This window comes from Drosophila hydei, unplaced genomic scaffold (genome assembly GCF_003285905.1).
Source record: "Drosophila hydei strain 15085-1641.00,03,60 unplaced genomic scaffold, DhydRS2 tig00000131-arrow-arrow-pilon, whole genome shotgun sequence".
NCBI classification, from domain to species: Eukaryota; Metazoa; Arthropoda; class Insecta; order Diptera; family Drosophilidae; genus Drosophila; species Drosophila hydei.
This window is the reverse complement of record NW_022045671.1, coordinates 505,387-519,773: the sequence shown is the minus strand read 5'-3', so window position 1 is coordinate 519,773 and position 14,387 is coordinate 505,387. Positions and strand designations below refer to the sequence as shown.

The following is a 14,387-nucleotide window of genomic DNA, read 5'->3' as shown; positions in this document are numbered from 1 at the left end:
TTCCGCTCCCCATTGCTGTTGACGATGTCTGTCTGTCTGTCTGTGTGTGTGTGTGTTGTGTAGGTGTGTGTTGCGTGTGCGTGTGTAATTGTTGCCTGTCGCTTGTTTTCTCTCTTTAATCTCTATGCACTTATTAGCTAAATACGCAGCAACAAACTGGTTCTTGAATTTATTATATATATAATTTCATATTTATGATTTTATTTTTTTTTTTTTAACTTTTTTTCTTCTTATTTGGTATTTGTTTGTTTTCGTATTCTTTTTTTTCTTTTGTGAGTAGCTGTCCAAAATTCACAATTCTATTTTTATATAGAAACCAACACAAAAAAAAAAAAAAAAAAAAAAAGAACTCTGGCTACGATAGGACATTTGTATTTGTGTGTCTGTGTTTGTGTGTGTGTGACTGAGTGAGTGCGTATATATATATGTGTGTAGAACTGTCTTATGAGCTGCTGCTGCTGCTGCTGCTGTCGCTGCCGCTGCTGCTTGTTGTTGTTGCTGCTGCTGCTGCTGGTTGGCTGCGTGGCTTCACCTAGTGACGATCCCTTGAGTCCGAGCGGCTGCGTCGATCACGTGAGAAGCTGCGACTGCGGGTGCGAGAGCGTCTCGGGGAGCGTGACCTGTAATTAGATTGGTGGTTGTGGTGGGTGGGCGGATTGGGTTGGTTAGGGGGAGGGATGTTTTTTTTTTTGGTGGTTTTTCATATGTTTCAAGCAGACACACGGCAGGAGCGCATGAGTGAGAGTGAGTGATACGATATATATATATATAGAGAGAGAAAGAGACAAAGAAGAGAAGAGAAAGAGAGAGAAAAATACAAATTAAATAGATTTTTAAAACAAGCAGTTTGATACATCAAAATTGTTTTTTTTTATTAACAATGCTGAAAAACTGAGCCTCCATTTCTCAGTTTGAGTTTTGTTTACTGATATTCTATGGAGAAGCTCTGAGAGGAGTTGGTGGTTGGTTGGTTGGTTGGTGGTTGGTTTTCGTGATGCTCTCGCAGTTTGTTTGTTGGCCGTGGCGCTGCGTTGAGCTGACCTGAGCTGAGCTGAGAGAGAGAGAGATAGAATGCTACTTGGCAGGGGGCATTTGGCTGGTCGTTTCCTCTTTTGGTGGTGAAAACAAAACCAAAAACAAAAACAAAAACAAACAACATACATAAACGGTAGTAGCTGTGGTGGTGTTGGGTTGAGTTGAGTTGAGTTTGTTGGATGAGCATAGCAGACTGAGAGAAGAATGTTGTTCTAGTTGTTGTTCTTGTTGTTGTTGATGTTGTTGTAGCTGTAGTTGCAACGCTTGATTGTTATTGTAATAGGTGCGCATGTGTGTTGATGCTCTAGTTATTGCTACTGCAGCTGTTGCCTACACAAATACGCACGCACACGCACACACCGAGTGAGTGAGCGAGCGGGAGAGAGAGAGCCGTGAAGAGCGTTTGCTGCAGCTGAGAGGAGCTGAGAAAAGGTTAGCCTGAAGTGAGTTCCTTCACAGTTGCTGCTGCATTCGCGCACTCTTCTTCGTATATAAAAATAACAGACAATTAGCGTATGTGTGCGTGAGTGTGTGTGTCTGTTGAGGAACAACAACAATGTACAAAAACAAACAATATAAAATACTAGGATTGTTAGCTAAACGGTAACGATAAACGATAACATAAGAAAATGAAAAGTAAACGATAGAAAATACAGTTAACTGCGGCTTAGCCGAAGATCAAATACCCTTGCAGACAGGCATGCAGTGAACACACAGCAATTGGAACTAATTAAAATTGGAATTTACAATAAAGTCTCATATTTCAACGAATGAAATAATATTTCTTGGTATTAACATTCCATACTGCGCGTGTTCACTGCATGGAAGTAGTACGTTCAGCTTATTCCTAAATCTTATGGCACACACTGTCTCGGTTAGCCTGCTCATCGCTTCCTTATTGATAGATGATTTAGTGATACGATCCAACCAACTTCAACATATATGCTGACTGCAGCAATTAGCAGCATCTATGCCAAGTTTCATTAAGATTGATTCACTGGAAGATGAGTTCACAGAGGCTAGAAGCTAATATCCTACTCCTACGGACGGACTTATGCACACTAGACTCGTTGCAGCAAGGGTATTGTCCAAATATTAACAAAAACTAAAAAAATTAAAATATTAAATTTGATAGCTTCTTTTTAGCTAAAAAGAATAATTTTGTAGCAATTTTACATACGCTTTGCATTTTTTTTTTCGATTTTGAATTTTTTTTTGGTAGTTGCTTTACGTGATAAATCGGAGGTGGTGGTTGGTGGTTGTTGTTGTTCTTGTTGTTGGTGATTATTGGTGGTTGTTGTTGTTGCAGGAGGAGTTCTTGCAGTTGCAGTTGAAGCTGAAGTGAAGAAGCGCAGCGCAGCTGAATTTGAAGATTCATAGACTTTTTCTGATGCAGAGATGCTCGGCGCAGGGTGTATTTTTTTTATTTTGTAGGGGTAGAAGGTATGGGGGCGGGGATGGCCAACCCGGAAGGGGTGCAAAAACTGAGATGAGCTAAGGAGCTAGAGCAACAACAAATAAAATAAAAGATGATTAACAAAAAGAGAGCCCTAAGCTGTTGCATGTTGTTGAAGTAGCTGTTGTAGTTGTTGTTGTTGTACTTGTTGGTTGGTTGCTGTTGAAGTTATTGGTTGGTTGTTGGTGGTGGCAGGCTGGCTTATAGATGAGCATAAGATGATTTTAACATATATATATATATAAATATATATACTTTTTGATAAATAAACATATATATACATATATACTATATATATGTATACTATATACTTTATATATATATACATATACTGTGGGGACAGAAGCAGACCCGTTGAGGCTGAGAGGCGTTGCAGAAGACGCGTGTAGGACTGCAAGTTGAAGTTGAGTCTAAAGTTGTTGTCTACAGTTGTTGGCTGTTGCAAAGCGTTGATTGATTGATTGGCTGACTGGTTGATTGATTGGCTGATTGGCTGATTGACTGGTTGGTTGGTTGATTGATTGGTTGGTTGTTGGTGTAATTGGAGTTAGATTTGATTGCTGGCTGGGTCAGTAGTTGCACTTGCTTGTTGTTGGTTGGTTGGTTGGTTGCTGTTGTTGTTGTTGTTGGTGGTGGTGTTGTTGTTGATAAGTGTTAATTTAATATATGTGAGAGAGCATAAGTCGTTGTTGTTGGTACGAAAGTAACTTTTTTTTGATGAAGTATGAAGATTGTTGTTGTTGCTGTTGGTGAAGTTGCGACGACAGCTGCAGTCAAAGGCCGTTGATAGATGGTTTGATTGACCGACTGATTGACTGGCCCCACAATTGCGCTTTGCTGGCACGTCGCACTTTGTGATTTGTGTGTGAGTGTGAGAAAATGTTTGTTTGTTTGTGTGATGAGTTAGAGAGAGTTTATGTAAATGAATTATGTTGTGTTGTGAAGTGTTGTGCAGTGTTGCAGTTGTTGCTGATGCAGGTTGTAGCTGTTGCTGCTGATGGTGAATGGTGATTGGACTGCCCCTTCGGCTGATAAATAGATGCGTACGTTAAGTACAAAAATTTTGTTGAGAGCTTATGAAGAGGAGCTTGTGTTCTTGTTGCTATTGTTGTGATGTGTTGCAGTCGCTGTTGTAGTTGTAGTTGTTGTTGTTGTTGTTGTTGGTGGTGGTGGTGGTGTTATTATTGCAGTCAGCGGAATATATCGTATTTGTTGAAATCGACAATTATCATAAAGCTGCACAATTTGGTTGGGCGTGTTGTTGTAGTTGGTGTTGGTGAAATGTGTGTAAGAGGAGGAGCAGGAGCTGTTGTTCTTGTTGTTGTTGTAGTTATGAGACGTGAAGTTGTTCTTGTTGTAGTTGTACTTGTTGAAGGAAGAGGAGGAGTAGTAGAAGTTCTAGTAGTAGTAGTAGTAGCTGTTGTTGTTGTTGTTCTTGTTGTGCTTGTAGTAGAAGTAGACTTTATCCTGCAAAATGATTGTGAAACCACATTAAAACTGAGCCTCAATCGTTGATGAATTGTTTTTAATTTGATTCTATTTTTACTGTTTTATTTGTTTAATTTAATTTAATTTAATTTTATTCTTTCTCATTTTTACTAAAACACAACAAATCTTTGTACAACGGCGAGGCCGCATTTGAATAACAAGCGAGCAAAAGGGTCAGAGGTGGATGAAATCTACAATGAAGTACTTAAAGGACAATAACTTAAGAAAAACAATATATCAACTGTTAAGCTGAGCGTCCAACCCTGGTTTATCGATTATTGATATTCGGACTTTCGAAATTCTCGCGTGGTGCACACAATAGATGCGCACGACACTGTAAATCTGAGTGTATTGTGTGTGGCTGTGTATATGTATTCATGTGTGCGCTGTGCTCACTTTTACAACCGGTACTGCAATATTTCTTGTATGTATACGCACATTGGCGCGGGCCCGTTTTCAGTTACGTTTTTTTTTTTGCTTGCCCCAAATCGATTTTTCATACTTTTTTCTTTGTGGTTTTTTTTTTCGCCAACTCATATGCAATGCGTATCACACATAAATATATATATATAAATATATATATATATATGTCTACGTGTATATACAGTGTCTTAGATGTATATAAAAGAATTTGAGATGCAAGATGAAAAACGGAATTGCACTCACCTATAACGTCCGCCAGCGTCACCAGCACGAGCAGCTGCACCGCCGCCGCCACTGCCACTGCGTCCGCCACGACGGCCGCCGCCGCCTCCACCACCCCCTCCTCCACCGCCACCGCCGCGTCCTTCGCGTGAACGGCCTGAGGACATTTCGACCCGTATGCGTGTTCCACAGCAGCGTGTGCCGTCAAGTCCTCGTGTCGCATCCTCCGCATCGCGACGATCCTCGAATTCGACAAAAGCGAAGCCAGGCGGATTCCGTGCCACCCACACATTACGCAGTGGTCCATATTTACTAAAGGCGTTCTCAATCTCATATTTGGAGGCCGACGAGCCAAGATTGCCCACGTAGACTTTACAGGCCAAATCCCATTCACGATAGCGGGGCATGGTATATATTTATAATTATGTATTTATTTTGTTTAAATTTTATGCCAATTTCTATATGCCAGCTATCAATTGCGTCGCTAGGTATACACAATTTATATATATTTTTTCGCAGGCAGCAGGCAGGCAAGCACAACCACGCTTACGTAGAGAGAAAATTAATTTGTGATTGTAGGGAAAAAATACAAAAAACAAGATGGCAGCCTACTATCGATATATCGTGCACTAAAACGAACACGATAATATGATGCTATCGAATTGACAACCCTGGTATTGTGACAGTGCCGCACAGCTGAGCTCTCTCACTGCTATTATTTAATCGTCCAACATTTCGTTGGTTTCTCACAAAAAACTTCAATAAAACAATACAGTACAAAATGGCTAAAAGCCCTGAAACTGTGTCCTTAGATCAGCTGGACAAGGATCAAATGAAAACAGTGAGTAAACTGCTGCATTTGATTGATAAACACGCTGCCAATATGATGCAATGTGCAATCGAATAAGCCGCCCGCTCGAATCAGATTTGTTGACCTGTAACTGAACAACGTGTATATGTATATACACATAAATATATATATATAGTTTTCAGATTTCCTAATGTCGTACAACAAACTATCGGAAATGTGCTTTACGGACTGTGTGCGTGATTTCACGTCCCGCGATGTCAAAGATTCTGAGGTAAGTTAACAAATTGAACAGCTGAAAACGATCAGAGGATAAATAACTGAATATTTATTTATTTTTATAGGAGAAATGTTCACTAAATTGTATGGAAAAGTATTTGAAGATGAACCAACGTGTCTCTCAGCGCTTCCAAGAATTCCAAATGATTGCCAACGAGAATGCCTTAGCCATGGCTCAAAAGACCAATAAACTTTAGAGGAAGATAATGAAGAAGCTGCACAGTTCAAGTTACTAAGTAATTGAGTTAACAAGAAACAAAATCCCAGAGCTAAAATAGCACAAATGCATTTCTATTTTGCATTTGTATGGTCCCTAGCAACTAGCAATTAAATAAATACAAAAAGTAAAGAAATTGTATTAAGAAAATCCTTGGATTACTTTTCAAAGTCATCTTGGTAATTGATATTTATTCAACAGAAGACAACACCTTGTCCATGTATATCTGCTCCGCTCTTACGCGCGCAATAGACGCATTCTCTTTCTTTCTCTCTTTTGTAATCTTTAACCGAATTTGGCTTTCGCCAAAGACCTTGTTACAGTTATTTGGTTTGCTTGTGTATATTAGATAAGAGATCTGTTATTTTATTCAATCATGTAAAAAGAGTTAAAGGACACAGCAAATGTTTCTTATAAGTTAAAAAAAAATGAAAGAGCAAAGTGAAGGGAGATGGGGATTATAGGGGGCTGCGAGATTTTGTTTTCATTTATCATTTCAGCCTCTTAACGTTGAAATCATTTTTATACTTGGGGCAACTGCTTACTGTGCTAGTGCCTTAATGCTAGGTTTAAGTAACGCTGACAGGGGCTTCCATTTCTTCTATTGATTTATGCTGATCTATAATATGATCTTTTTAAAATCATTTAACCTACACACATAAATATATATATGAAGCCAACGCCTGTCGGCTAAATTAAATACTTAAAGGCTACATAAACAATTGTATCCCGTTGAGCTACTGGACTCATTTGTTCAGTGGCTGGTGCCACCAGCCTCGGATGGAAAACCCTCTGCCTCATTGATTAGAGCATATTCAAGAATGACACGACCCTCTTTATACCTGCCAAAGAGACGAAAATATACGATCAGTAAAGCAAGCATACAGGGAGCCATATTTGGTGCCTTTTACTTTTGCGTCTCCTCGGTGGCAAATTCATACATCCAGCCAAGCTTTGCGCCGCAATTCTTGCACATTACGTCGCGCACCATATGTCGTCCAGTAAGCATCACGCGCTCCTGAATGGCACTGAATGTCAGGTTGACTACGCGCTTAAACAAATAAGCGCGACCTGCAGAAGAATATAAGCATAAAAAGGACATTAATGAGAGTATGAGAAGGTAGCTGCATCTCTCACCTGTGGCGCCTGTAAAGCGTGTGCTAATCAATTGGCTGCGATTCGTTAAGTTCGTATGACATTGGGCGCAATTGAATAGCTTTAGCCCACCCAAATGCTCCAGAAAGATGCGACCCATAATTGCGTTTGACAAATTTCTCGTTTACCTGCCTTTGATTACACACACAAACTGCGAGTGAGGGAGTATGTGTGCGAGCGTACTGTTCTTTGTTTGTTGAAACTGTATATAGAATTGGTTGTTATACAAAATTTATTATTACTAAATATTTTGCTAATCTGCAAATCTTTTCTTTTGTTACTTTATGCTTAATGCTAAACTTACAGCTGTTTGGCCCACGTAGCTCCAAATGTACAAAATTCTAATATAAATGCTACAGTTTGTGAGTGCTGCAGCACAATAAACCGCCGTTAGCTATAACTTAGAACATACAACTCGTTAATTGCGACGCCTGCGACAATAAAATCCGAAAAAAATGAAAATAAAGAAAACAGCGCAGCAATAACACTGCAATGCTTGCTAGGGCTTCCACACAACTATCGAATATTGATATCGATAGTAGATAGCTGAAGTGATGGGTGAGATGCCACGATTAAAAGGTAAACTTAAGCTAATGTGCACTTTAAAGTAAACTGTTTATTTTCAATTTAAGCTTTACAATACTTTCAAGCTGGAAATGTAATTGTTTTAATATAATTGATTATGTTATCGCATAGCTACCGCACTCGATAGTGCGACTATTGTTACAGCCCTGGTCAACAGCTGTCACTACACGTGATTGTGCAATTGTTGATGCTGTTGTTGTTGCTGTAAGCGGCAGCCAGCGCACGCTGCTCGGCAATAATTTTGTAAATAAATTGTGTGTTATCAAAATTCGAGTATGATGTGCAAACGTTTTTACAAAATTCAAAATTAGAAAACAACTTTCTTGGCCCCCTTCCCAACAATATGGAATCCGCTGACTAATTGCGTTTGAGGAGACCATGCTAAATTTCAGACAAAACGCAATTCGCAATTGACAATAATTTGGTATTTACTGTATAAAAAAGGATAAAGAAAAAGGAAAACATGCAAGTCCCGCGTCGAAAACTACGCATACTGCTCGCCCTGGGTAAATATACTATATATCGCCATGCGACAACCGGCACTGGATCTGGAGCCAGCGTTGGTGCCAGTCGACCTGGTGCACTGCAAAAGATGCGCGAATGGCACCGGAATGCATTCAGCAATAAATTTTTGCTTTTCACCAATGTTGGCATATCGCTAACGCTAAGCTCCGTGGGCGATATACTCGAACAGCAACTGGAGCTCTACAATAAAGAGATTGAGCAATATAGCAGCATACGCACTCGTCACATGGCAACCAGCGGCGTGGCCGTTGGTATCATCTGCCATTATTGGTATCAGCTGCTGGATAAGTACCTACCAGGCAGAAGTATGCGTGTGGTGGCCAAAAAGATTGTGTTAGATCAATTGATATGCTCACCATTATATATCTCTGCTTTCTTTGTGACGCTCGGTATATTGGAGAAGAAGCAGGCACATGAGGTGTGGGAGGAGATCAAGGAGAAGGCGTGGAAGCTGTATGCAGCTGAATGGACCGTTTGGCCGGTGGCACAATTCGTTAACTTTTATTGGATACCCACACATTATCGCATTTTCTACGATAATGTGATAAGTCTGGGGTATGATGTATTCACCTCAAAGGTGAAACATTCACCATCCACACATCTCCCAGCCACCACCGCCGCCGCCTCGTCCGTGAAATTGCTGAAGACACAACAGGCTTAGCACAGTTTATGCTTAATTTTACTGCCTTCTATGCCTCCATTGCTCTATTTTTTCTTTAATAAAATCCGATATGTATATATTTTATATGTGGTTGTTAAAGCATTCTCTCGTTGTTCCCCTGCTATGTCTGTCGGCCAAATAAAAATGGGCCATTCACTAATCTATCAAGAAACTGGTCTGCGACTTTCGATATCAGTTTGATGCAATTGCAACCGGTTCGTCATGTCACGCCCCGACGCTTTAATTGATGTTGAAGAATTGAGCACAATGACCGCCTGCGCCAAAAAAATTGATCTTTGGCAAATAAATTCTTGTTAGGCAACTTGGCTAGCAGCTAAGGAACCTTTTTCACAGCTTTAAATGTGAATGCGAATGACGCAGATGAAACGCGCACGTTTGCAAATGTTTTTTGCTGATAACTGTCTGTAGCTGGTCAGCAACACGCCACACCACGCCCTATTTATATATACATATATGTAAATGTACTTTTGTTTATGATAAGCGCTCGGTTGCTAGCTAATTAAAAAAATATATATATTGAGTTAAACATTTCTTTAAGCTAGCGCATCTCATTTGAAAACTTTCTCAGCGCTCTGTGGTATCGATTACTGTTTGTTGTTCTCCGATATATATTAGTTGAGTGCGATAATAACCGCCAAGGCTATCGATGCTTTCGTTCTTTGAATTTGCAAAACAGCTGAAATGTAACGGATTCTTAATAAGTTGCATAATTTACGAATATTCAATAATTTTGCACACATTTGTAAATAAGATTGTATTTATTGTATATAACTATGTAAATATTTGTCTATTTATGCTGCATATATAAATCTTGCGGCCCATGCAAAAATCTTATCAGCACGAAGCTATATTTATGTGTATATATAGTAACATATATATATCCATTAATGAAACGCCTATCTCTCACAATGACTAAAGAGCGCTTATCAATTCGCTTGACATTGATAATGAAAAATTGGTTTGTACGAAGAGAAATAAAAGAAATCCGAATAAATATAGTATTGAATGTCATTAAAGATTGCTGTAGCTAATTAAGAAACGGGGACAGTAAAGCCTCCCTTAGCCGTCTTGATTGACAGTGCATTAAAACTCTTATTATTAATAAACTTATAAAAATGAAAATTTATAGAAAAAATCAACGATATAAAAAAGTATATCTATATGTACATTTTTTTCAATATACTTTTAACTATTTACATTTTTTTTCCAATAATTTTAATATAAAATGATTGGATAAAAACTATTATTTGTAAAAGTTAATTGAATTTAACAAATATTTTTTTTATTCATATTTGTTAAGCTCTATCGAATAATATTATTATTGGTATATAATATTTACATAAAATTAAAAATCCTTTATTAATAATTCAGATTCTTTCGGTAGTCGAATTTATATGTGTACCCACTAGCTGGGCTCTACTTTACATACTTTTAATACTGAGAACGACCTTGATAACGAGCAGATAAGAAAAAGACAACTCGCAATTGCCGTATCTCAGCAGCTACATTTTTTTCGGTTGCTTTTAGGCCCAGCAACAGGTGAGCAAGTTGCAAAGATATATATGTATGTATATATATATATTTGTGGGTGTGTGTAAATATTTCACATATCAATTGTCTTGTTGTTGCCATGGGTTTTTGGAAGTAGTCTTTGAATATTTTTTCGATCCAGCAGGCTTCGGTCGATTTCAAACAGGTTTTGCTTAAGACTAATTTCTTTTTGTGTTCATGTTATTTTTGGAAACAATTGGTAAGAGGAAGCTAGCACGCTGTGAGTGTAGCAACCGAACAGGCCTCCGAAATTAATAAATGCTTGCAAAAGCTATCGATTGAGCAATGATATTGCAATTGTTTCGATCAGCTAACTAATTCGACTTTTATTTTCTATTTTTGGGGCAGGGCGTAATCTATTATTAATATTGACATCTAGCTTACTATTTTTATAAGCCCTTACGCCTTATATATATTGTCAGCGAACTTAAATTTTGTATGTCAATTTCTGTGCGTATGCGTAACAATTTGCCAATTTACAGCTACAAGGTTGTTCTCAATGCTGTGATTTTAACCAAAACATGCTCAAGCAGCAACAAATTCAACTTGTTTTTAAATTTAATTGACCATGCGTACAAAAACAAAGCACAAAAACAAAAACAAGTAAATTAAATAAATAGCATAAAAACAATGCGTTCATTTACAAGGGACTGACAGCAAGCAAGTTGTGCCAAACCCCCCCGCGGCCCGCTAAACTGTGCGATAGAGGGCGCGCTCGCTAAGAACGCGCGCTGATTGGCCAATTTTCTGGGCTCGTCTGTGATGTGCCTCTCTGCGATAAAAGAAAAAAGATAATAAACACATACATGCATACGGTATGTACAGTTCTGAGCAAGCTAGGAAAGCAAGGAGCGCAGGGCAAGTGTGCGACGGGTGCGGCTGCTGCCAAGAGCGCGACACACGCGAACAAGTTTTTTCTTTGCTGTTGTTGTTTATGCTATTGCTGTAAAGAGTGGACAGCACAAATGAAAGAGCGCGCAAGCCTTACAGCTGGCGAACAGGTATTGAATACTCACATACATATGTAAGTATGTATATAAGCAAAAATATGCATGTTGAGATTTATGTATGTGTGGCTGATCGACTACTTTGTTGGCTGGTATTGTTTGTAGGGCTTTCTGGTGCCACGCGCAATTCTATATATGCGTGTATGTGTGTGTGCCTATTTAATATGATACCTAGCAAAACAACTAATAATAACTTAAGTCTCAACTACAATATACCTGCACTTGCCGCTAAGCGACATCGACTATCGATATTATGTGCTTTGCGATAACAATTGGCAGAGCTATCAATGCCTGCTTTTTATTTAATTTAATGCATTTTTAAGAGGCCCTTTATAAATAATGTATTAGTGATATTGCAATTATTATTATATAAAAATGATATGCAATAGTATTTATACATAATCAAAGACATTTTATGTTTATATACCTTATTGCTTATAAGCTTTTTTTGCTAGGGTATATGTAGTACGTAAGCAATTTGTTGTGCTCGCTGTTGTTGCCCCCGAGTGACACACGTGTAGCTAAATTTCCCAGTCGCAAAGCTTGTCAAGTTACACTCTACATACTTGTATGTATATGCGTTACATACGATCTTAGTAAATATATGTTTACATGTGATTGAAACGCGATCAAGTCTATAAAGACGGCAATTCAAAGATTATAAAATCTGTTTTTCTGATCTATCATAAAATAGCTTCGTCAGGCTTTGATATCGAAAGAATCTCCATATGTATATGGATGGGAAAGACTCGATTTGATTTCATATATATCTCTCGGTCTGCCTATTGCCGGGTTAATGAATTGGTTTCATTATTTTTTCCATTAGCCTTGAAAGCGCTGCGAAATTTCCGTAGAAAGCAAAACCAAAATATCAGCGAATAGTTATTTTTTTTCGTCTATTTGTTTTTTTGGGGAATGTGAAAATATCAATTAGAGAGATAGTCGGGACAGCTGGTAAACAAGCGAAGAGTTCTTGTCTTATTATCTATTTTTGAATGCCAAAGCCAAAGCTCGGCAGTGAACATGAAAAGCCAAGGGGCTGCTCGACCTTGAGAGCACTAATTTTATTTTAGAAAAACCAGAAAACAGAAGACAGAAAACAGAAGCCACAACAAATAAACAGCCCAGCATGAAAAAGCATCTAAATAGAATATATAAAAAGCGAGCAAAAAAACCCGGAGTAATAATACGTGAGCAAATAAATCACACAGCGCCCACGAATTTCGGGTACCATAAAAACGCCAGACAAACACGCTGAATCTATGCACAAAAACATACATATATCTTCTATATATAAACGTATATATGTCAGTAATATAGGAAAGGTGGGCATATAAAAATATATATATGGTAGCTGAAGTGCGCTGCAAATATTAAATATGAAATATATATATGCTATACTATGTACTCTATATATACTGTATATATATAATTACACACTTAGCAAGAAGTTTCTCTTCTTTTCATCAAGAGTTTCTTTTACCCACTTACCTCTGTTACATAGATTCTCTTATACAGATCATTTTTACTGTTGGATTCACTTATTACGATCATTTCATGTAACGCCTTCTAAATTTATTCTCTTATATTGATCAATTTATACAAGCTCTTAGAGATCTTTTTCATATAAAACTACATGTTACACTTACTATCTTATGAGGATTCTCGAAAATAGATTTCTAAGTCGTCTTGTATCTCTCATTCATATAGATCCTCATATAGAAATCCTTTTGTATAGAAGATTTTACATAGATCTTTTTATATTTATTTCTATAATATAGAAAATTGTTTACAAATTATTTTGTATATATCATCTTATACCGATCGTCTCATATAGGTTCGCTTAAAAGAATCTTTTTATATAGATTTTCTTATAGAGCATGTTATATTCTTTTATGCAGATCATCTTACATAGATTTCTGATATAGATACATTTATATAGATCTTTTTTTATAGATCTTCCTTCTTATAAAGGCTGTCTATTCCGATAGATTTTGACTTGTTTCAATTAACTCCATATAATTAACTTATCTTTCTCAAAAGTATCTAGCACACATAAATGTTTAAACGATCTTAAAATGGGTTTCAGCTGTCGAAAATTGTCTATAGACGAAACCTCGATTAGCTTCGAAAGGCCAAATGCAAAGACCCAACTGATATGCTATGCAGCTGTGTGCAGTTAAATCGGCGAGATTTCCTATGTGCCAAGTCAATCAGATGACTTGCGGGAACGCACGTATGTATATTGGCATAGTTATGTGAATGATCTGGCAACATTGGCGCACATTGTCATCGTCGTCGTCATCGCCATCGTCAGGCGCTGATAAAGCCGAAACAAACTGATCACCGATCATGTGCCCCAGTGTCACTTGCAAGCTATTTGCTTATCTTTTTTGCTACACTCCATTTGAATGCCCTGTAGAATGACTAAATAGAGACGCCTTTTCATGGAGTCAGATGCATCCAATTTAGTAATAAGGATAAAAGCTATATACTAAATAAAAGTTATTGGGCTTATGCACAACTTATGTTTCATAGGTCAACTTCAGTCGTATAGCTCTACAGAAAAAATATATTCAAATTATTCATTATCAGAGAATATAGAAATAATTAGCTAAGAATAAAATAATAAGAGCGTCTAAAATTTATATAAATACTTAAACTTCATTGAATATTCTAGTTAATGAGCACCAGTTGTACGCTGTGTATTCTGATTGCGGTAACTTCAGGGTATCTTCAAGTCGAAAACTCCCCAGACGTGTTCTTTGAGTTGCTTTACCTAAGCCCGGAAACTTCAAAATATTATGGAGTGTGTGTGATATTATTATAAAATATTAGGTAAGATTCAAGAGAGAGGGAAGGGAGCGCGAGAAGAAGTGGGAGAGGGAGAGAGTGAGGGGAAGGAAAGCCAATAGTCAAATGCTAAAATAATGCGCAAACAAACGTTGCCAAAG

At 37.8% G+C, this 14,387-nt stretch overlaps 4 protein-coding genes across 5 annotated transcripts; 2 read left to right on the top strand and 2 right to left on the bottom strand.

Annotated features, from left to right (window-relative positions):
- Nucleotides 1-454: 454 nt before the first annotated feature.
- Nucleotides 455-5,204, bottom strand: LOC111596877 (RNA-binding protein 1). Of its 2 annotated transcripts, none has more exons than XM_023311326.2 (2): nt 4,646-5,204; nt 455-620 (listed from the first exon to the last, which is right to left on the bottom strand). In XM_023311326.2, the coding sequence occupies exons 1-2, from the start codon at nt 5,029-5,031 to the stop codon at nt 533-535; spliced, it is 474 nt and encodes a 157-aa protein (XP_023167094.1). In that variant the 5' UTR covers nt 5,032-5,204; the 3' UTR covers nt 455-532. The 2 variants fall into 2 exon arrangements, with proteins under 2 accessions (XP_023167094.1, XP_023167093.2); XM_023311325.2 differs by lacking the exon at nt 455-620 and adding an exon at nt 3,178-3,958.
- Nucleotides 5,205-5,303: 99 nt separating this feature from the next.
- LOC111596879 (mitochondrial import inner membrane translocase subunit Tim9) lies at nt 5,304-6,056 on the top strand. The gene is made up of 3 exons (XM_023311328.2): nt 5,304-5,465; nt 5,611-5,706; nt 5,777-6,056. Exons 1-3 carry the CDS (start codon nt 5,406-5,408, stop codon nt 5,906-5,908), a joined length of 288 nt encoding a protein of 95 aa, XP_023167096.1. The 5' UTR covers nt 5,304-5,405; the 3' UTR covers nt 5,909-6,056.
- A 215-nt stretch (nt 6,057-6,271) lies between these two features.
- On the bottom strand, nt 6,272-7,587 carry LOC111596878 (protein yippee). Its single transcript, XM_023311327.2, has 4 exons — nt 7,388-7,587; nt 7,066-7,285; nt 6,840-6,999; nt 6,272-6,770 (listed from the first exon to the last, which is right to left on the bottom strand). The coding sequence occupies exons 2-4, from the start codon at nt 7,181-7,183 to the stop codon at nt 6,683-6,685; spliced, it is 366 nt and encodes a 121-aa protein (XP_023167095.1). The 5' UTR covers nt 7,184-7,285; nt 7,388-7,587; the 3' UTR covers nt 6,272-6,682.
- Nucleotides 7,588-7,819: 232 nt separating this feature from the next.
- LOC111596880 (mpv17-like protein 2) lies at nt 7,820-8,934 on the top strand. The gene has a single exon (XM_023311329.1). It carries the CDS (start codon nt 8,132-8,134, stop codon nt 8,852-8,854), a length of 723 nt encoding a protein of 240 aa, XP_023167097.1. The 5' UTR covers nt 7,820-8,131; the 3' UTR covers nt 8,855-8,934.
- The last annotated feature ends 5,453 nt before the right edge of the window (nt 8,935-14,387 follow it).